This window comes from Oryctolagus cuniculus, chromosome 7, assembly GCF_964237555.1.
Source record: "Oryctolagus cuniculus chromosome 7, mOryCun1.1, whole genome shotgun sequence".
NCBI lineage: Eukaryota > Metazoa > Chordata > Mammalia > Lagomorpha > Leporidae > Oryctolagus > Oryctolagus cuniculus.
The window spans coordinates 78,088,742-78,109,896 of NC_091438.1; the positions used below are offsets into that span (position 1 = coordinate 78,088,742).

Consider the following 21,155-nt stretch of genomic DNA (forward strand, 5'->3'; position numbering starts at 1 on the left):
TCCATATCTTTTCATATGTGCATGTAATTAATTATTCTTAAAAGAAGCATCGCTTTAAATGTGTGTGTGTGTGTTTGTCTCTCTCTCTCTTTTTTTTTTTTTTTTTTTGACAGGCAGAGTGGACAGTGAGAGAGACAGAGAGAAAGGTCTTCCTTTGCCATTGGTTCACCCTCCAATGGCTGCCGTGGCCGGCGCACCACGCTGATCCGAAGGCATGAGCCAGGTGCTTCTCCTGGTCTCCCATGGGGTGCAGGGCTCAAGCACTTGGGCCATCCTCCACTGCACTCCCGGACCATAGCAGAGAGCTGGCCTGGAAGAGGGGCAACCGGGACAGAATCCGGCGCCCCGACTGGGACTAGAACCCGGTGTGCCAGCGCTGCAGGTGGAGGATTAGCCTATTGAGCCGTGACGCCGGCCATGTGTTTCTCTTCTAAAATGGAATTAAATCAGTCTTGGCATTGAAAAATGCTAGGAAAAAAATCTGATTTCTTTTTTCCCTTTATACTTTTCTGATTATATTTGTAATTGTATTAATGATTTTCATATGTGCTTTTTAATTTTTTTGTAGTTACTAAAAAGAAAATTAAAACCTGGGTCCATGACTTTTAAGTTACAGGAAACTGTTTAAAAACTTATCAGTAGGACATGGTATGAATATGATTTGTTTTTAGATGTTTCAAATGAGTCACCTTGAAGTCATGGAGAGGCTACCACTTACCACATTTACTGTTCTGATTAATTTTTCTTGGGGCGAAGTACAAATCAGTAATAACTTACTAAAACTTAGTGGTTGCTATTGATGTTTCAATAGTGTGAGTATGTTGATTAATCAGAGTGATTACTTATCTACTGTCATGGATTTACTCAGATCATTGAGTTTTCTTTTATAGGAATTTCATATGCAGTTGTAATTTTCTTTTGTATATGAATTGAAAATATAAAATTAAAACTTAAACTTTGTGCCCTTGCTGCAAGTTAACATGGTTGCTCCTGTGACCGTTGAACACAGTTTCATAACAGAGCCTTGAAAAGAAGTGTTATTTAACCTTTAGAACAGTCAAGAGCTCACCATTTAAATTATCTCCAAAAGGGTATGACTTTTACCCAAAAAGACTTTATTATCTCTTTATGTAGCATAACCTCTATTTTTGTGTGGATTTTTTCACTTGTGGGTGTAATATAAAATATTTTTTAAATGCAGGCTTTGTACTTGTATTTGAGACTAAGCAACCTGCATTGTGTCATGACCCTTCTAATACCACAACCTTCTGTAATGCTACTCCCAGAGAAAAACCCACATCCTATGTATAACCTTAGATTTATTTTGAAATCTCTATGAACAGAGCTTAGAGAGATTACTAATTGTTTCTGTTATTTCCTTTAAGGGTGTGATGTCTGTTTGTAAACCATGTTTTTAATTTCAATTACCAGGATTAAAATGTTAAACTATATTGAGTAGAAACTTCCTATTCTAAAGTTAATTTGTAAAAATGTGATAGCTGATTATATACTTCAGATTTGGGTGCTATGTTAAACATCTGGGGAAGTTTCAAAAAGAAGAAAGCAGTAGTACTTCCAGCAGCCAATACATACTTTTTAAAAGAGATTTATTGATTTATTTATTTAAAAAACAGAGTGTCAGGGTCTTGGAGAAGGAGAGACCTTCTGTCCACTGTTTCAATTCCAAAATACCCACAACAGTCAGGGCTTGGCCAGGATGAAGCCAGAGCCTAGGAACTCTATCCTAGTCTCCTCATGTGGGTGCCTGGACCCCCTGGAGCCGTCATCCAGTGCCTCCCAGGAAGATTAACAGGAAGCTGGATCAGAAGCATGGAATAGCCAGAACTTGAACCGGGCACTCCAGTATGGGATGAGGGCATTACAAGTGGTGGCTTAACCCACTGTGCCTCAATGCTTGCCCCCCCAATATGTCCTTCTATTCTAAAACCACTGGCTGGTAGATATTAGTGAACAACTGTAAATTTACATGAAAAGATACCTTTGTTTTCTATTTTATTTCTGTCCTTATTTTTATTTCCTTCTTTTTTTTTAATTACTATCGTAAACCTAATTCCTTTTTTTTTTTTTTTAGATTTTATTTATTTGAGAGGTAGAGTTACAGACAGTGAGAGGGAGAGACAGAGAGAAAGGTCTTCCTTCCATTGGTTCACCCCCCAAATGATTGCAGTGGTGGGAGCTGCGCTGATCTGAAGCCAGGAGCCAGGAGCCAGGAGCTTCTTCCTGGTCTCCCATGCAGGTGCGGGGCCCCAAGGACCTGTGCCATCTTCTGCTTTCCCAGACCATAGCAGAGAGCTGGATTGGAAGTAGAGCTGCTGGGTCTCAACCCAATGCCCACATGGGATGTTGGCACTGCAGGCAGCAGCTTTACCTGCCACACCTCAGCAGCAGCCCCCATGTAACTCCTTAAAATAGATCCAACATTAGTTTTAGTACAGTTTTTTTGGAAAATTAATCATTACTAGTCAATAGGAGAGTGGTTAAACCATGTTATATCCACACTCTGGGATATTCTGCATCTTTAAGATATAATGTAGAAACATCTTTAGGATACATTAAGTGAAAAAAGCAAATTATAGACAGTATATATCACATTTCCTCTTGTGTCTATTAAAAAGGAAGTGTGGGGGCTGGCACTGTGGCATAGCAGGTAAAGCTGCCACCTGCAATGCTAGCATCCCATATGGGCACCCGTTCTAGTCCCAGATGCTTCACTTCCAATCTAGCTCTCTGCTGTGGCCTGGCAAAGCAATAAAAGATGGCCCAAGTCATTGGGCCTCTGCACCCACGTGGGAGACCTGGAAGAAGCTCCGTGCTTCTGGCATCGGATTGGCTTAGTTGCAGCCAGTTGGGGAGTGAACCAGCAGATGGATGACCTCTTCCTCTCTATCTGCCTCTGCCTCTGAAAGTCTGCCTTTCAAAAAAAAAAAAAAGCAAGTGTGTGTATGAGTGATATGTGTGTATAAATATATACTCTTAATACATATGAGATGTGCTCCTGCATATGAATTGTATTTAATATAATACATTTTGTACATTAATATTCATGTATACTAAATACATATGCACATAGCATGGCTACATGCACTGGAAATGTGTACAGTGATTGCATCAGAAATTTTGAAATATTCCCTCTGGGGAGAGTAAACTTGGCACAAAAAGAGTAGAGAGTAGGAGTTCACTTTTTAATTCTGTATGAATCCTTAGGATTATGATTATAATTTTAAAAATGTACATACATTGACATCACTTTTAAGGTAACTTTGCTAGAAGGGATATAAGAATTAGAAACTTTCAGATAATGATAGAGAAAAGGCAACAAAAGAAACTTGCTCAACCTAGCAGGTGTCACACCACTTCCCTGGCCTTAAAGTTCCTGAGTTGTCTGGCCACTGCATGTTTCTCTGACTGCATCTTAAGCTACATTCTTTGACTAATTAGTTATTAGCAACACAGATTTTTTTTTTTTTTTTTTTTTGGCTTCTTGAATCAAGCTCTTTGTTCCCATTAAGGCTTTTGCTCTTAATTCTTTCCTACATTTGTAATTGTGTGCTCCGTCATCTTCCCTTGGTTGGTTCCTTCTCATCATTTGAATCTCAGCTGAGAAGTCAGTGACTCATAGAGATTTTTCCTGACCACCTTTGTAAAGTAGAACCCTGGGCCAGTGCTGTGACACAGTGGGTAAAGCTGCTGCCTGCTGCGCTGCATCCCATATGGGCGCTGGTTCAAATCCCGGCTGCTTCACTTCCAATCTAGCTCTCTGCTATGGCTGGGGAAATCAGGGGAAGATGGCCCAAGTCCTTGGGCCCCTGTACCCATGTGGGAAACCTGGAAGAAGTTCCTGGATCCTAGCTTTGGATCAGTCCAGCTCTGGCTGTTGCATCTGTTTGGGAGTGAACTAGCAGATGGAAGACTTTCTCTCTCTCTCTCTCTCTCTCTCTCTCTCTCTCTCTAGCAGGTGGAAGACTTCCCCCCCCCCCTCTCTACCTCTGCCTCTCTGTAACTCTGCCTTTCAAATACATAAATAAATCTTTTTTAAAAAAGTAAAGTAGAACCCTTATGCTGTCACTTTCTGTTAATCAACATGTTTTATATTCTTTCTGGCTCTTAACAATTTATAAAATTATCTTCACTTTAAAGATTAACTCTTACATCCACATGTGCATATATTAAAGCTTTGACTGATTTACTGCTATATTCGTAGTGCTTGGCATATAACAGGCGCTCAACAAATAATGGCTCAATGATTTTTAGGAAGAAGATAAGAATTTTGTAAGAGTCTTATATTCTGTGCTCATAAAAGCAAGTAGAAGGTTCTGTGTATAGACAAGTCCCCCGACTTAAGGGTTGTTCAGTTTTGTGATAGTGTAAAAGCACAATGCATTCAACAGAAACCATATTTTGAATTTTGATCTTTTCTCTGGAAAACAGTGGTATGATACTCTCTTAAATGCATTTTTTACTTAAGATATTTTCAGTTGACAGTGGGTTTATTGGGACATAACCCCATTAAAAGTTGAGGAACACCTGTACTTTATTCAGAATATTCATTTAGAGCTACCCACTCCAATCATCAACAAAATAACAAAAACAAACAAACAAACAAACAAAACTTCAGATAATCACAGTGAGGCCAGAGAGTAAGAATGGAAATCAACTATTAGCTAAGACATGATAACAGATAATATATCTCTAAGGGGAACTGGTATCCCACAACACATGGAAGGGAGATGTGTTCAAAGATATAAACAAGATGAGTTCCTTGAAATTAAGGTTAAGATTCAGATAACATCCTGGGTTCTAGGAAAATGTAACACAGAATACCCCTTAAATACTTTCGGTGATCTGCAAGGTGGGAAGATTAAGACTTGTCCTCCAGATTTCTACACTGCGTACCCTGTGTGCTGAGCCAGCAGGATAATGTCTATGCCGCACTCTCCAATACAATAGGCACTAGCCACATGTGCTAATTTAGTTTAAATTGATCTAAATTAAACAACATTGAAATCAGTTCCTTCAGTGACACTAATACCTCATGTTATATGGTAGCTTTTACCTACAATATTTGTGCAGATACAGAGCATTTCTGTGATCACAGAAAGTTCTCTTAATTTACAGATTCTGGGCTGATGTAGTGACATAGCAGGTTAAGCCACTACCTGCAACAAAGGCATCTCATATGGGTACTGGTTCAAATCCTGGTGCTCCACTTCTGATCCAGTTCCTTGCTAATGCACTTGGGAAAGCAGTGGGAGATGGCCCAAGTGCTTGGCCCCCTACACCCTAGTGGGAGACCTGGAAGAATCTCCTGGCTTCTGGCTTCTGGCTTCTGGCTTCGGCCTGGCCCAGCCTCAGCTGTTTGCAGCCATTTGGGAAGTGAACCAGCAGATGGAAGATCTCTCTGTCTTTCCCTCTCTCTGTAACTGTGCCTTTCAAATAAGCAAGTCAATCTTTTAAAAATAAGTAATAATTTACAAAGTCTGAGTTTGAGTGACCCAAAAATATCACAGTCAAAAAATTGTCATTCAAGTATGTTAAACACATTTGTGTGAAAAAAATGTACTCTTGGGTCATGATGGGTATTTGATAATTAAGATGTAACTTGAAGCCGGCGCCGCGGCTCACTAGACTAATCCTCCGCCTTGCGGCGCCAGCACACCGGGTTCTAGTCCTGGTCGGGGCGCTGGATTCTGTCCCGGTTGCCCCTCTTCCAGGCCAGCCCTCTGCTGTGGCCAGGGAGTGCAGTGGAGGATGGCCCAAGTGCTTGGGCCCTGCACCCCATGGGAGACCAGGATAAGTGCCTGGCTCCTGCCATCGGATCAGCGCGGTGCGCTGGCCACAGTGCGCCGGCTGCGGTAGCCATTGGAGGGTGAACCAACGGCAAAGGAAGACCTTTCTCTCTGTCTCTCTCTCACTGTCCACTCTGCCTGTAAAAAAAAAAAAAAAAAAAAAGATGCAACTTTAGGCTGGCGCTGCGCTCACTAGACTAATCCTCCACCTGTGGCGCCGGCACTCCAGGTTCTAGTCCCGGTCGGGGCACCGGATTCTGTCCCGGATGCTCCTCTTCCAGTCCAGCTCTCTGCTGTGGCACAGGAGGGCAATGGAGAATGGCCAAGTGCTTGGGCCCTGCACCTGCATGGAAGACCAGGAGGAAGCACCTGGCTCCTGGCTTCAGATCCGCGCAGCGCGCCGGCCATAGCAGCCATTTTGGGGGTGAACGAACAGAAGGAAGACCTTTCTCTCTGTCTCTCTCTCACTGTCTAACTCTGCCTGTCAAAAAAAAAAAAAAAAAAGAAAAAGAAAAAGAAGAAGAAGAAGAACGAAAGAACCCATTCCAACTTCTTATTAATGTGCACCCTTGGAAACAGCAAACAAGGCTGAAGTAGTTGGGTCCCTGCCACCCATGTGGTAGACCCCAGTTAAGTTCTAGACTCCTGGCTTTGGCCTGACCCAAACATGGCCCCAGCTGTTGTAGTCATTTAGGGTGTGAATAAGCAGATGGAAAATCTCTCTCTGTCTGTCTCTGTTTCTCTTCCTTTGAAATAAACTGAAGAAAAGAAAATTGCAGGAGTACTGTTCTCCTGAGATTTCTTGAAAAAGCTACTAGTTAATTAAATGCAGCTTAAAATAAATTAAAATAAAGAATTAAGAAATGCAGGCACTGTTAGAAAAAAATGGGTGTTGAATAATTAGCTTAAATACTGATACCAAATAAATATGGAAATAATGTTTAAAGATGAGACTTTTTCTTATAAATGTTGATGTAATATATGAATTACAGGAAATTTGTTTACCTTAAATAAAAGCATTAAAGGATAAAATACATTTTAAAAGAGAACTATAGAGTATCTGAAGATAAAAAGAAATGATAGAGGGACAAAATAACAGACATAAAGAAGACAATTTGAAACATATGTAGTTGGTTTCTCTCCTTTGGTTAAGCATCCATGTCCTTCTATTTAAGGAAATCTTTAAAAATATTTCTGTAGGCAGCTCACACAAGAGCTTAACATCAAGATCTCTTTAAAAATGAATAAAATTATGGTGTAGAATTTAAAAAAAGATAACAGAAATTTAGAAGTACATATGGAAGAAGGTAAATAAATACACTCATCTACCATCTTATAGCAAAATAACCCCTCAATGCAGCATTTAAAACATGTAATTTTAGAAGAGGTCTCTGATAGCTTAAATATTTTATTTATTTTAAGGTTATAAAGTTTTTAAAAAGGGAAATTAAATTTCTGTTATTGAAGAATTGTGTTCATTTTACTTTTTATATTAGTTTTAGCTAAACTTTAATTTTCTTTATATTTTATGCATTGCTTACTTTTTTTTTCATTTGACAGATGGAGTTAGTGAGAGAGAGAGAGACAGAGAGAAAGGTCTTCCTTCCGTTGGTTCAGCCCCCAAAATGGCCACCACGGCTGGCGCTGCGCGGATCCGAAGCCAGGAGCTGGGTGCTTCCTCCTGGTCTCCCATGTGGGTGCAGGGGCCCAAGCACTTGGGCCATCTCCACTGCCCTCCTGGGCCACAGCATTGCTTACATTTTTAAGATAATGGCATAATTTTACAGAAATCATTTTTAGTTAAAGAAACAAAAAAAAACTGGCTAAAGGTATTCCAAGATATTAATCTTGATTCTGAGAGGTGGAAATAGAAATAATTGCTATTCTCTTTACATCTTTTTGTTTCAGTTAAAAGCATTCTTCCTAGTTTTTTCTCCTCGGACATTTAAATTTTCTGTTCAAAAGATGAATTCCATTCATAAGCTAAAAGTAATGCATGTTTATTGGAAAGATATGTACAGAGCATAATGACATTATAGTAATAACTGTTAGTCACAACCAAGTCAAACCATTTCATTGAAATTCCTAATAAATTAATTTGATGGTCTGACTTATTTATCTGAAATGTGTAAAGTTGCATTGATATCTTTTGTATAGGCTGTCTTTTGTTGATCTGCTTTATTCTTTGTACCTTAACTTCATATTAAAAGGGAATACTGAATTCATAATCAATTATAATTTGGTTTTCCAAACAGAACTTCTTCCGTACTTAGATAATAATATTCAAATACTCTTATAATAGTCTAACTAATTGATAAAAATGTTGGCTGGCAAAGTCAGTTGCACATGGATCCTTCAAGCACGGGAAGAAAGAGTAATTTGTTTATCAATAAGATGAATATCAGTTTGTAGAAGCCATCTGGTTATCTGATGTTAAAGAGAGTACATGAGAAGCTTTGGCAGCTATCAGCTGTACTTGCCAGCTTTGGCTTGCTGTCATTCTTTACAGAGGGCCCAGGAGAAAATACATGAATAACAAATAAGTAAAAGCATTATTTTTTAAAAAAAGCAGATTTAGTACATATCCTGCTGCAGTCTATCGCATATCAGAGGCATAGTTTATATTGGAGGAGTATGTAATGATACAGGGAGTATGGCTTCTACCCCTTGCTTTTGCCAGACTAGCCACATGGTTGTTGATCCTCTAGTACTGTTGAGGCTAGGCTATACATAATTCGAGCCACTTAGGAGAACAGTCCTAGGTAAAGGAATCATGCCAAAAAATAAATTATTATTACTTTGTAACAAGAAGGTTTTTACTTTTTCAGTGTGGAGGGCATCTTGCTAAAAGAAAAGAAGTGAGGTTAAGAATACAAAGTATGGGAGCCAGTGCCGTGGCTCAGTTGGCTAATCCTCCACCTGCGGCACCAGCACCCCGGGTTCTAGTCCCGGTTGCTCCTCTTCCAGGCCAGCTCTCTGCTGTGGCCCTGGAGGGCAGTGGAGGATGGCTCAAGTGCTTAGGTCCCTGCACCCCCATGGGAGACCAGGAGGAAGTACCTGGCTCCTGGCTTTGGATTGGCACAGCGTTGGCTGTGGCAGCCACTGGGGAGTGAACCTACAGAAGGAAGACCTTTCTCTCTGTCTCTCACTGTCTATAACTCTCTTTCTCTGTCTCTCTCTGTCTAACTCTGCCTGGCAAAAAAAAAAAAAAAAAAAAGAAAAGAAAAGAAAAAAGACAAAGTATGAAAGTCCTAAGTCTAGTTTATGCCAAATCTTCTCTTTCTTAGAGGTGTTTCTGGTGAGTAACCATGTAAATATAATAGTCATTGTGTTGAGAGAAGAAGATCTAGAGAAATAACCGTGGTGGGTAGTAGAATGACAAAAAGATGAAATGATGTTTACATGGATCTAGAAAGACCTTTTGGAACTAATTTTTCAAATGTTTTGATATCCAGTGCACACACTGCCCAAAGGGCCCATCAGGATCTTACCCTGGCCTAATGTAATAGAGTTTATCATCAGTAAATAGAATATATCACCATATTGTTTTGCTTTATAGAGAAAAGATAAAAAGATCTTTTACACTATGAAAGCACTTATTTGGAGTTTAACCCTATAGTACCCAAAAATAAACAAACAGAAATAAGCTTTCACGATAAACTCCCTTGGCATGGAATAAGAAGATAATAAAGTATTAACAATACCACCCTCCAGAAATGAATCACATTTTCTTCAGTTATAGAATTCTCCAGCTGTGTGAACACTGTCTCAGTGAGAAAGATGGAGTTCACTCAGTGACTATTTGATGCTTACCTTTTATGGCAAGTCTTCCTTTTCTTAGAGGCTTTTTATTTTTTTAGTATCTAACCCAGTGCCTTTCCCAGAATTTAAACTTCTTCTTTTTTTTTTTTTTTTTAACAGGCAGAGTGGACAGTGAGAGAGAGAGACAGAGAGAAAGGTCTTCCTTTTGCCGTTGGTTCACCCTCCAATGGCTGCCGTGGCTGGGGCACCGCGCTGATCCGATGGCAGGAGCCAGGTGCTTCTCCTGGTCTCCCATGGGGTGCAGGGCCCAAGCACTTGGGCCATCCTCCACTACACTCCCTGGCCACAGCAGAGAGCTGGCCTGGAAGAGGGGCAACCGGGACTAGAACCCGGTATGCCGGCGCCGCAAGGCGGAGGATTAGCCTAGTGAGCCGCGGCGCCAGCTAAACTTCTTAACCTAATCAATATAGTATGTTTTTACGAAGAGACAAATGACAAAAAATAACAGACAGAGAGACATTGGTGTTTAAGGTGATATCAGATAGGGAGAGTTCTTTGGAACTACTCAGGTTTGAAAAGTTAAACCTATGGGTGTGTCTCCTGATAGGAGGCAAAAAAAAATCATAATCATCAATATTTGTTGCCTTTTATCAAATGTATGTAATAAAATACATATTTACCCATGTTATATATGAAATATTATCTTCTAGGCTATTGTAGGTTTTTGGAGTCTTTGGCTTTAGATATTTAAGTTTCTGTGCCCATGTCGTCTATACTTACTCCCTTGATCAAATTAACCATTGAACATTGTATTAGTTTATACTGTTGTCTACTTGGTCTGAAAAAGGGAATAAAAACTATACTTTATTTGGAATTTTTTAGGAATGGGAAATTTCTTTGTTTCAGTTTGCATATTACAGAGACTATAGCTCAGGACTCTTCGTAGAAAGTAATAGTGTCATGAAAATAAAAATTACAGAGGAACCAGTGTAGGTTAAAGAGATACTCATGGGCAAATGTAACCATGAGCTTTGACTTGATTCTAGACAGTAATAAAACACTATGGGTCCTTGTAGGGAAACTTGAATATGTTCAAATTTGAATATATGTTCAAGCGATATTATAGAGTAACTGTTAATTGTGGTGTTATAATGGCATTGGATCATGTAAAGACAGTTCCTTGTTCTTCAAAGATGTGAGCTGAAGTATATAGTAGTGCAATGTCACAATACCTGTAACTTACACTTAAATGGTTCAGAAAAAATCTGTACATGCACGTATATACATATACAGAAAGAATGAAAGCCAGTATGGCAGAAATGGTAATTGATGGGTATAGCTGAAAGGCATATGGTGTCATTGTACTGTTATTTCAGCTCTTCTTTAGATTGAAGTCTAAAAGTCAGTCTGCTATCTTTCTAAGGAAGTGTCCTTCCTGTGGCAAGATAGAGTAGGTTATAACCAACATTGAAAACACAGATAAAGAAGCAAACAGGAATGGACTGTTAGGCATATCCATTACGACTTCTCTTTAAAATGAGCCTGAACAAATTTGTACATTTAAACGAGCCTGGGATCCTTGTCTTTTCTTTCTCACCGCCCAATATTTTTTAAAGTTATTTACTACTAAACCACATCCTTCTCCCAAACACTTGTTCAAAGCAGCTTAAAATGGTACTCATTTCAGGTTTGCTGCACTTTAACATACAAGAGATGTTGACATGTTTTTTAGAACCATACAGAAAACTTTTCCCGTTGTCTCTTTAATCTTCTAGCTTGATGCAAGACTACATTTAGTTGTTCAACTTTTATTTATTTGAGAATTAGAAACAAGGAGACAGAGAACTTCCATCTGCTGGTTTATTCCCCAAATGCCTACCATGGCCAAAGCCAGGAGCTAGGAACTCACTACAGGAATCCCACTTACATGTCAGGAGTCCTGTTAGTGGAGCCGTCGCTGCTGCCTCCCAAGGTCTGTGTTAGCAGGAAGCTGCAGTCAGGACCAGATCCAGATAATTGGACCCAGGTACTCAGATACTGGATTCGAGAATCTTAACCACTATGTTAAATGCCTGTTCCTGTTCAACTTTTTAAATAGTATGTTCAAGTGCAGTGGATGTGCACAAAGGACCTCTGAATAAAATGTCTACTTTCTACCGTGACCATATACACACTGCACAAATACATACTCACTTTTTATTTCCTATGGACCATAGCATTTGTTGACTTTTTAATAAAACTATAACAGAGTATGTGACACATCCTGAGAACATTCCCTCTCTTCCCCATCTTTCCGCTAATTATAGTTGTCTGGGCGCAGGAATAACAACAGGGGAATGTGTATGCCTCAGGTTAACAGGTCATCCCAGTAGTTGAACCTCAAAATCACAGCTCTTACTCCAGTGTTCCTCTATATACATTTATGTGTTAAAGTACTAAACAGCTTTTTAAAATGTCAGCTTGTTACATAATAGTTTGATGAGAGATTTGGAGTCATTATTTCCCCTAATGCTATTTCTCCTTCAGAAATATTGATGCTTTTTAAATATTAAAAAATTATTTTGCTTATCTCCAATTTTTTTTCTTTATTCTTTAGAGCAGTTATCTTAATTTTTAGTCATAGTCATCATATGTGTGGAATTCTTTTATATCCTAAACATCGTATTTAGTTACTCTTCATCCATTACTAAAATTTAAGGTAATATTTTCTGTTTGAGAGCTGGGTTAACCAAGAAAGAAATTTGAGTTCAAAATTGAACCAGTGTCAGCAGACAAGGAACTGACCAGCTGAAACTAACATGGAAATAATGTGAAGTGAAACTGATAGCAGAATTGAAAGAAATATTAATTTAAGGGCCCTTGACAGTTTCCCTCTATTTTTGTTCTTAAATATATCCACTCAGCAGATGTAGGACCTGTTAATAAATTTATGAGTCTTGGTCATTTACCATGGTGGTAGTAACTTGAAGAAATATTTATCTCTTTGTTACATATAATATACTAAAATCTATAATAAGAATAAATGTGGAATGTATTATTTCAGGTCCTTAGAAGATAGGATGAGATATTTTATTATTGACATCTATACATAGTTTTTAATTTGTGTTAGAAATAGTTCTTTCCCAAAGGTGGTTTATACCAGTGCTTTTCAGACACAAGTCTGCACACTGATTGTGTGAAGACCACCCCATCTGTAGTTTTCAAGCCACATTCCAACTGCTTAGAATTTATATAAGTGTTCCTTTAATCCACATGTTTATAAAATTCTCAGTCATATTTTTTATAATCATCTTTGGGAATCATTGGTTTAAATATCTCCTAGAGAATGTTGTTATTTATGTTACCATATTCATTTACTTAGCCATGTCTTTAAAAAAATTTTTTTTTTATCCAGTGGTACGGTTTTACTGCAGGTAACAGAAAATCCATTTCAAACTGACTTAAGTGGCCAGAGCCGTGGCTCACTAGGCTAATCCTCTGCCTGCAGCGCCGGCACTCCAGGTTCTTGTCCCAGTTGGGGCGCTGGTTCTGTCCCGGTTGCTCCTCTTCCAGTCCAGCTTTGTGCTGTGGCCCGGGAGTGCAGTGGAGGATGGCCCAAGTCCTTGGGCCCTGCACCCGCATGGGAGACCAGGAGGAAGCACCTGGCTCCTGGCTTCGGATCAGTGCAGTGCGCCGGCCGTAGTGGCCATTTGGGGAGTGAACCAACAGAAGGAAGACCTTTCTCTTTGTCTCTCTCTCTCTCTCTCTCTCTCTCTCTCTCTGTCTAACTCTGCCTGTCAAAAAAAAAACTGACATAAGTAATAAAAGCAATTTATTGGGTCATGTAACTAAAAAGTCTAGAAGTGGACTATACACAGGAGAAGTTGGATTTGGCTCCAGCTTGCAGTTAACTGTGATTCTGAAGGCTCTGCCTTGTTTTTCTTCTCTGTTCTCAGGAGGTTGTCCTCATTGTGTTAAAATGGCTAATGGGTGAGCTTTATGTTCATATACAAGTTGAGCATCTCTTACCTGGAGTGCTGAGACCAGAAATGTTTTAGATTCAGATTTTAGAATATTTTCATGTACGTAATGATATATCTGGAGGATGGTATCAAAATCAAAATATGAAATTCCTTTATGTTTCATGTGTACCTTACAGAGTCTGAAGGTACTTATTTATATCCAATAATTTCAGCATACCTCTGTTTGACTACTACCCATCACATGAGTTAGGTGTAGATTTTGGAGCAATTTGGATTTCGAGTTTTCATAGGAACACCTAACCTGTATCATGATGTCTAGAATAAGATTCTATGGTCCAGGGCCGGCGCCGCGGCTCACTAGGCTAATCCTCCGCCTAGCGGCGCCGGCACACCGGGTTCTAGTCCCGGTCGGGGCGCCGGATTCTATCCCGGTTGCCCCTCTTCCAGGCCAGCCCTCTGCTGTGGCCAGGGAGTGCAGTGGAGGATGGCCCAGGTGCTTGGGCCCTGCACCCCATGGGAGACCAGGAAAAGCACCTGGCTCCTGGCTCCTGCCATCGAATCAGCGCGGTGCGCGCCGGCCGCGGCGGCCATTGGAGGGTGAACCAACGGCAAAAGGAAGACCTTTCTCTCTGTCTCTCTCTCTCACTGTCCACTCTGCCTGTCAAAAAAAAAAAAAAAAAAAAAAGATTCTATGGTCCATAATTTCCAGCAGAAGTTTTGAAAGCCACACTACTTGAGCAATCACTGAACCAATTACTGTGCAAAAGTATGATTATCCTGTCTGTTTTAGACCTTGCCTATCAGGTCCTAACTATGGGGTTAGATAGGCATAATTCCAGTGCTATTGCGAGTACATAATAAGAGAAAGGATTTTGAGGTAATAACCACAGAATCTACCACAAAATTTTATAGATATAACCTATAACTCAGCTGACTCTTTTAAAAATTCTATTTTACTGAAGGTCTATATGATTTAGTCGTACAGGTTGAGCATCTCTAATCTGAAAATCTACAATCTGAAATGCTTCAAAATTTTAAAGATAGTCATGACTCTGCAAGTGGAAGATTCCACACTTGACCTCACCTCTGACCCTAAGCATTTCGGATAAGGGGTACTCAAGCTGTATTACTTTCCAGTTTAAGTTGCCAGTAATATGTGTAGAGAGTAGTATCCATTACCAGAACAAAAGGTAGATTTTAAGTGAAAAATCATTAATGTTTGGGAGATACATTTCTTTCCATATATGCAAAATGAAGTACAGTGTGAACCCATGCTTGCTTCCCAGCAAATGGTGGGGATAATGAGGTTATTAAGTTATTTTTATTGTGTTTCCTCCTGGTATTTTACTATTAAAAATTTCGAACATACAGAAGTTGAAAAAATTGTTCAGTGACCACTCATAAGTCTGCAGCCTACATTCTATTAATATTTTGATGTGCTTGCTTCTCCATTTCTTTATCCACTCTTTCTTCTTTGATACATTTCAAAGTAACTTACTTTGCTGTACTTCACTCCTAAACATTTAAACATGCATATTATTAACTGAGTTACTGATGACCTTTTGGTTAAGAATCTCATGTACAAAGCTCTCTGGCTTAGGACTCTAATGTGAATCAGATTATTGCAGAAAACAGTACTGATTGCTAAAATAATTATTCAAAGATGTGATTTTGTACCTTTCACGAATGTCACTTTACACTCTCAATATAGTTTTTATTTGTGGTGTGATAAAAGGTATAAATTTAAACTCTTTACAATGAAAGTGCAGTAGAATACCAATATTTTTTTATATATTGGGCCTCTTTAAGTTTGTTACTTACCTAATTAGTTTTACTTAGGAAACCAGTTAACTGGCAATCTGTTGTTATCAGCTAGACCAAAAGAAAACCTCAAGAAAATGCAGGATCTTAGTAAATTTATTAGTGTAGCTGACATTTTCCCACCTGCTTATCAGAAACAAACATATGGACACTGTTTGAAAATAGAAAGCTATAAAAATACTTCTAGAAAAATCTTAACCATTGGATAGCTAAAAGAACTATCTCAGACAACCACTTCTTAGAGTATAGTAGTACGTTGTAATGTGTTTTGGTGTTGTAAAAATATGGTTACTCAGTTTTTACATTTAAAGAGCATCCTAAAAGGCTTTGAACTAACATTTAAATAAGAACCTATTAGCAGAACATAAAGAAATCAAAGATTTTTAGATAAAAAGTCATTCATACTTAATTAAATAGCAGTTAGGACCTCTCTCACTTTTCACTTTTATTTTTGAAATACCAGCTGTATTCCCTAGGGCAGTTGTTAAACCAGGACATCCAGAGCAGAGCTTCCTAACTTGTGTGTCTGTCACACTGGCATGCCACTAATGGGTACGCTGTGATAGTAGCTGTCTCATCCTGGGGTCTTTGTCAAAGCCTGGCTGGTTGACCCAGTAGGCGTTGAAAACTGTTACCCATTTTTTGTGTATGTTTGTGTTGTCTTCACAGAAACAGTTGGTTCTTAGGATCTCAGAGCCCAACTTCTTGAATATCAAAGTTTTCCAGAAGAAAACCCAACATTAAGCTTTGTGGTTACCATGAAGTCTGAAAGGGACAAATATATACAATAGGACTCGATATGTGAAGTTTTTTTATGTTTTGTCTCATTTTCTATAATGAAAAGTAGATCAAGGAACACATTTTTTTAAGTTATAAAATCCAGGAAGGCTTCTTAGATTTTCACAAGCGTCTTTCCAGAGTGGTTTTTGTTGTTTAAAACATTCCACCCTCTTATTGTAAAGTTTTTTAGCTACCCTGTTTTGCTTTGTTTACTGTCTTTCCACCAAAGAAATCAAGTGCTATAACAAAATTTTCAGCTAAGTACTATAAGTACTATAAGACCCACCTTTGGAGCAAACAGATCTTTGGAGTCCCTTGGTTGCTTTTTGTAAAGCAAGATTTAATGATTCCTGTTTTGCTGGAATTTTGTTTGAAGATTTGTTTATTTATTTGAAAGGCAAAGTTACAGAGAGGCAGAGGCAGAGAGAGAGAAGTGGTGGAGGGGGAGGACCTTCTATCCACTGTTTCACTCTCCAAATGGCTGCAACGGCCAGAGCTGGGCCAATTCTAAGCCAGGAGCTTCTTCCGAGTTTCCCACATGGGTGCAGGGCCCAAGCACTTGGGCCATCTTCTACTGCTTTCCCAGGCTATAGGAGAGAGCTGGATTGGAAATGGAACAGCCAGGTCTTGCAGAGAGTTGGTATGAATTACTGTTCCTGCCCATTCTATAGCCTTTCTTTTTTTTTTTTTTTTTAAGATTTTGTTTATTTATTTGAGAGAGAGAATTACAGACAGTGAGGGGGAGACAGAGAGAAAGGTCTTCCGTCCGTTGGTTCACTCCCCAAATGGCTGCAACAGCCAGAGCTGCGCCAGTCCAAAACCAGGAGCCAGGAGCTTCTTCTGGTCTCCCACATGGGTGCAGGGGCCCAAGGACTTGTGCTATCTTCTACTGCTTTTCCAGGCCATAGCAGAGAGCTGGATTGGAAGAGGAGCAGCTGGGACTAGAACTGGTGCCCACATGGGAGGCCGGCGCCGCAGGCAGAGGATTAACCTACTGCACCACTGCACTGCCCCCTCTATAGTCTTTCAAACCTAAAGTCTTTTCTGCATTCTTGAACTTTTCTCACAATGTTAATGGTTGCCTTGGGCTTTGTCATCTTGCTTGCCTTAGATTTTTCTGCTGTCCCACATGATATTATTGTTGTGGGATGTCCAAAGTCCACAAGAACTTTGCCTTCATTTAAAACTACTTGTCTCCAAGTCTGACTCCAAATTGCAAACATTTAGTCTTTCCGTCTCATCTAGAAGGATTTCTTCCTAGTGGTGGACTTTGCTTTTCATTTAATCAAACAAGCAAGTGAACATGATTCCAAAACTAGCCACACACACACACACACACCTCCAAAAAGAACAGCTAATCCTATGTATCCAAAGGGGTGATTCTTATCAAATAGTGCTCTTTGGAAGCTTATTTGCTGCCACCACTTCCCATGTCATGTATGGGATGAGAATAATGGTTTTGTTTATTTTATATCAGTGAACATTCTCCCTCCTTCTGTTTTGTCTCCTTCCTGCAGTCTTTCTTCCTGTTATACTCACCCACTCCCCTCTGCTTGACATCATTGTTTTCCACTTTATGGAGATGCAGCACTGAGGTGCAGTAAGTCTAGAGTCAATCAAAATCTTGGGATGAAGCAGTCATGAATATGACTGGATTGGAGCCGTGAGCTCCTTCATCTTCTTGTATAATGCTTTTGATCTGTGACTTTAAAATGTTTCCATTAAAATGATCTCACTCTCAAAAAAAAAAAAAGTGTCATGATTAAAAATAAGATCCAGGGGCTGGTGCTGTGGTGTAGCAGGTAAAGCCGTTGCCTGCTGTGCTGGCGTCCCATATGGGTGCCAGTTCAAGTCCCGGCTTCTCCACTTCTGATCCAGCTCTCTGCTGTGGCCTGTGAAAGCAGTAGAAGATGGCCCAAGTCTTTAGGCCCTTGCATCCACGTGGGAGACCTGGAAGAAGCTCCTGGCTCCTGGCTTCAGATCAGCTCAGCTCTGGCCATTGGCCATTGTGGTCATTTGGGGAATGAACTAGTGGAAGAAAGACTTCTCTCTCCCTCTGCCTCTCTGTAACTCTGCCTTTCAAATAAATAAATAAATATTAAAAAATAAGATCCAGACATAAGACATACGTACGAGTGTGTTAGCTCTAATTGTAAGGCCATAAATGCTATGTAGGGCTGTAACTTTCATCTTTAGTTATTTATTGCAGTTTACATTTAAAACAGCAGATACCAAAATAAATATTTAAATAAAGAAAGACTTTTGTACCAAATCCAGGCTAATTTACTCAGTCCTTCCCATGAATCTCCATATATACTTGTCTGCTTCATTGTTTCTCCTGATCAGAATGCTGTAAATTAGGGTAAAAGTTTCTTTGTGACTCTTAGGCAGCCAGTTCATTCAGTCTTTTTTAAAAAAAAATTTTTTTTTAATTTATTTGAAAGGCAAAGTTAGAGGGAGAGAGAGTCAGAGAAATCTTCCATCCACTGGTTCACTCCCCAAATGGTGACAGTGGTTGGGGCTGGGCCAGTCCAAAGCCAGGAGTCAGGTGCTTCCTCTGGGTCTCCCACATAAATACAGGGGCCTGACTTGGGCCATCATCCACTGCTTTCTGAGGCACATTATCATGGAGCTGGATTGGAAGAAGAGCAGCCTGGACTTGAACCGGTCCAGGGCTGAGAATGCTGGCATTGCAGGAGGCAGCTTTACCTGCTGTGCTACAACACCGACCCCTTCATTCGGTCTTTAAGTTTCCTCATCTGTGAAATAGGAGCATCGATAGTATCTTGCACAGGGTTATTGCCATGATTGCATGTGAAGAGCTTAGAACAATTCCTGGCACATTCTAAGTGCCAATCTCTCTCCACCAGAGCCCTATAGAAAATTAAACGCTACAGAAAAAAACATTTTGAATGAGTTCTTGCAAGGATGGTCCATAGTACCACTCTAGTTGCATAGGAATAAAATTAAATCACATGCAGTGACATGGTAGTCTTCAGGACTGAATCCCTTTGGGGAACCTGAAATGAGAAAGTCTGCTATGTGTTCAATAAATAGTAACCATTATTGTTTTATTTCCAAGTGACAGAAATCCATGTTCAAACTGGATTTAATAATAAAGGTATTTGATTGTTTTGTGTAAATGAAAAAGCAGAGAAGATTTCACAGATGGTTTGATTAGTTTTCTGGACTTGGTATCTTTGCTGTTTTGTTGGTTCTGACTTTTCTCTGGCCATTGGATCAAACTAACATTTCAACCAAATTTTTAAAGGAAGGATTTTTTTTCTTAAATTTGGCTTATGGCTACAAATCATAAGGTATCTTGTGTATCTAAGTTTTGGATTATAGTAATTATTAAGTAAGACAGTTGTTTGCTTATGTTGTATCTGATATTCTTGTGTTTAAATATATAAGAAAACATTTTAAAGCCTGTAGAAGGTATAATTTTGCTTTCGCAGTTGTACAAATATTAGTTAGAAGTAAGGCCATTTTCCAATTAGAGGCTTTTAAGACAGATTGCCAAGAGAAAAATAAACAAAACAAAAGGGAGAGGAGTTAGAGGAATAACTTGATGAAAATGTTTGGAGAACAGATTACAAGTAGTTGGGGATGCAGTTGAAGTAGCAAGGGCCACGAGTGTAGAACAGTACTCTGAAGTGTAGCTACCCGTTCAGTTGCTGAAGCAGTCCTATCTCGTCTTACTTCCTGCCGAAGATGTTGGGGGAAAGTATGTAGAGAAAGAGCAGGGTGGAGTTGGCTGAAGGATGCCCAAGGGCCTTGCATACTGTGATTTGAAAACCAGCAATAGGAATCTCCACATTGGAAAATGCTATAACCCATTTTTTAAAAAAGATTTATTGGGGCCAGCACTATATTCTGGTATCAGGCGCTATTCAGTATTTTCCATAGATGTCTCTGGACCAGAGCTTCTTAAAATGCTAAGCATCAACAGATGGCTCCCTAATTTTAAGTTACCAAAGACAGTTCTGGTTTTACTCTTTCATAAGCCCTTTATCCAAAAAGTTCATGTTTGTTTTCAGGTGATGTAAAACAAAAAGGAGGCCGGCACCCTGGCTCACTTGGCTAATCCTCCACCTGCGGCGCTGGCACCCCAGGTTCTAGTCCTGGTTGGGGCGCCGGGTACTAGTCCCGGTTGCTCCTCTTCCAGTCCAGCTCTCTGCTGTGGCCTGGGAGGGCAGAGGAAAATGGCCCAAGTGCTTGGGTCCCTGCATCCGCATGAGAGACCAGGAGGAAGTACACGGCTCCTGGCTTTGGATCAGCGCAGCGCCGGCCGTAGTAGCCATTAGGGGAGTGAACCAATGGAAGGAAGACCTTTCTCTCTGTCTCTCTCTCATTGTCTGTAACTCTCTGTCTCTCTCTCTCACTGTCTAACTCTGCCTGGCAAAAAAATTTTTAAAAAAAGGCAAAAAAAAAAAAAAAAAAAAAAAACACAAAAAAACAAAAACAAAAAGGAAGTTCCTGCAAATCCCAATCCCAGTCTGTATTCCTGGAAAATCATCCCAACAGTCTTTTTGGAACTCTTAGGGTTGGGGAGATCTTTTTGCTGGCCATCTCTAGGACTCCATATATATAATTTTTAGGTTGATTTATTTTTTTGAAAGGCAGAGAGAGAGAATATGAGACTGTATCTCTTCTGTCTGCCAGTTCATTCCCCAAACGCCTGTAGAGAAGCCAAAGCCAAGAGCCAGGAACTGATCTCAGTCTCCCGCATGGGTGGCAGAGACCCAATCACTTGAGCCATCATCTGCTGCCTCCAAAGTGCACATCAGAAGGAAACTAGATCAGAAGTGGAGATGGTGCTCTGATATGAGATGCAGTCATCTTAAGCATAATCTGCTATGCCACAGTGCCATCTCCCAGTATATTCCTGAGATAATCAAACAGAAGGGACACAGAGCTGTCCCTTTCCTTTTGAGAGTGATTTGGAGAACTTATTCTTTGTTTTTTTTTTTCTTTTTTAATTTTTCCAATGTATTTATTTAAAGGGCAGAGTTACAGAGAA

At 39.7% G+C, this 21,155-nt stretch overlaps 1 protein-coding gene across 9 annotated transcripts in view; it reads left to right on the forward strand.

The window, feature by feature from the left end:
* Positions 1 to 21,155, forward strand: part of EVI5 (ecotropic viral integration site 5) — a 237,619-nt gene that overhangs the window by 174,862 nt on the left and 41,602 nt on the right. Inside the window, exon 19 of one of the 9 annotated variants that reach the window (XM_051857511.2) lies at positions 114 to 955. The exons of the other annotated variants lie outside the window; for them this stretch is intronic. Within the exon in view, the coding sequence (XP_051713471.1) occupies positions 114 to 218 (105 nt within the window). The 3' untranslated portion in view covers positions 219 to 955. Of the gene's footprint in view, positions 1 to 113; positions 956 to 21,155 lie in introns of those variants that run through there. 9 annotated transcript variants of the gene reach the window in all.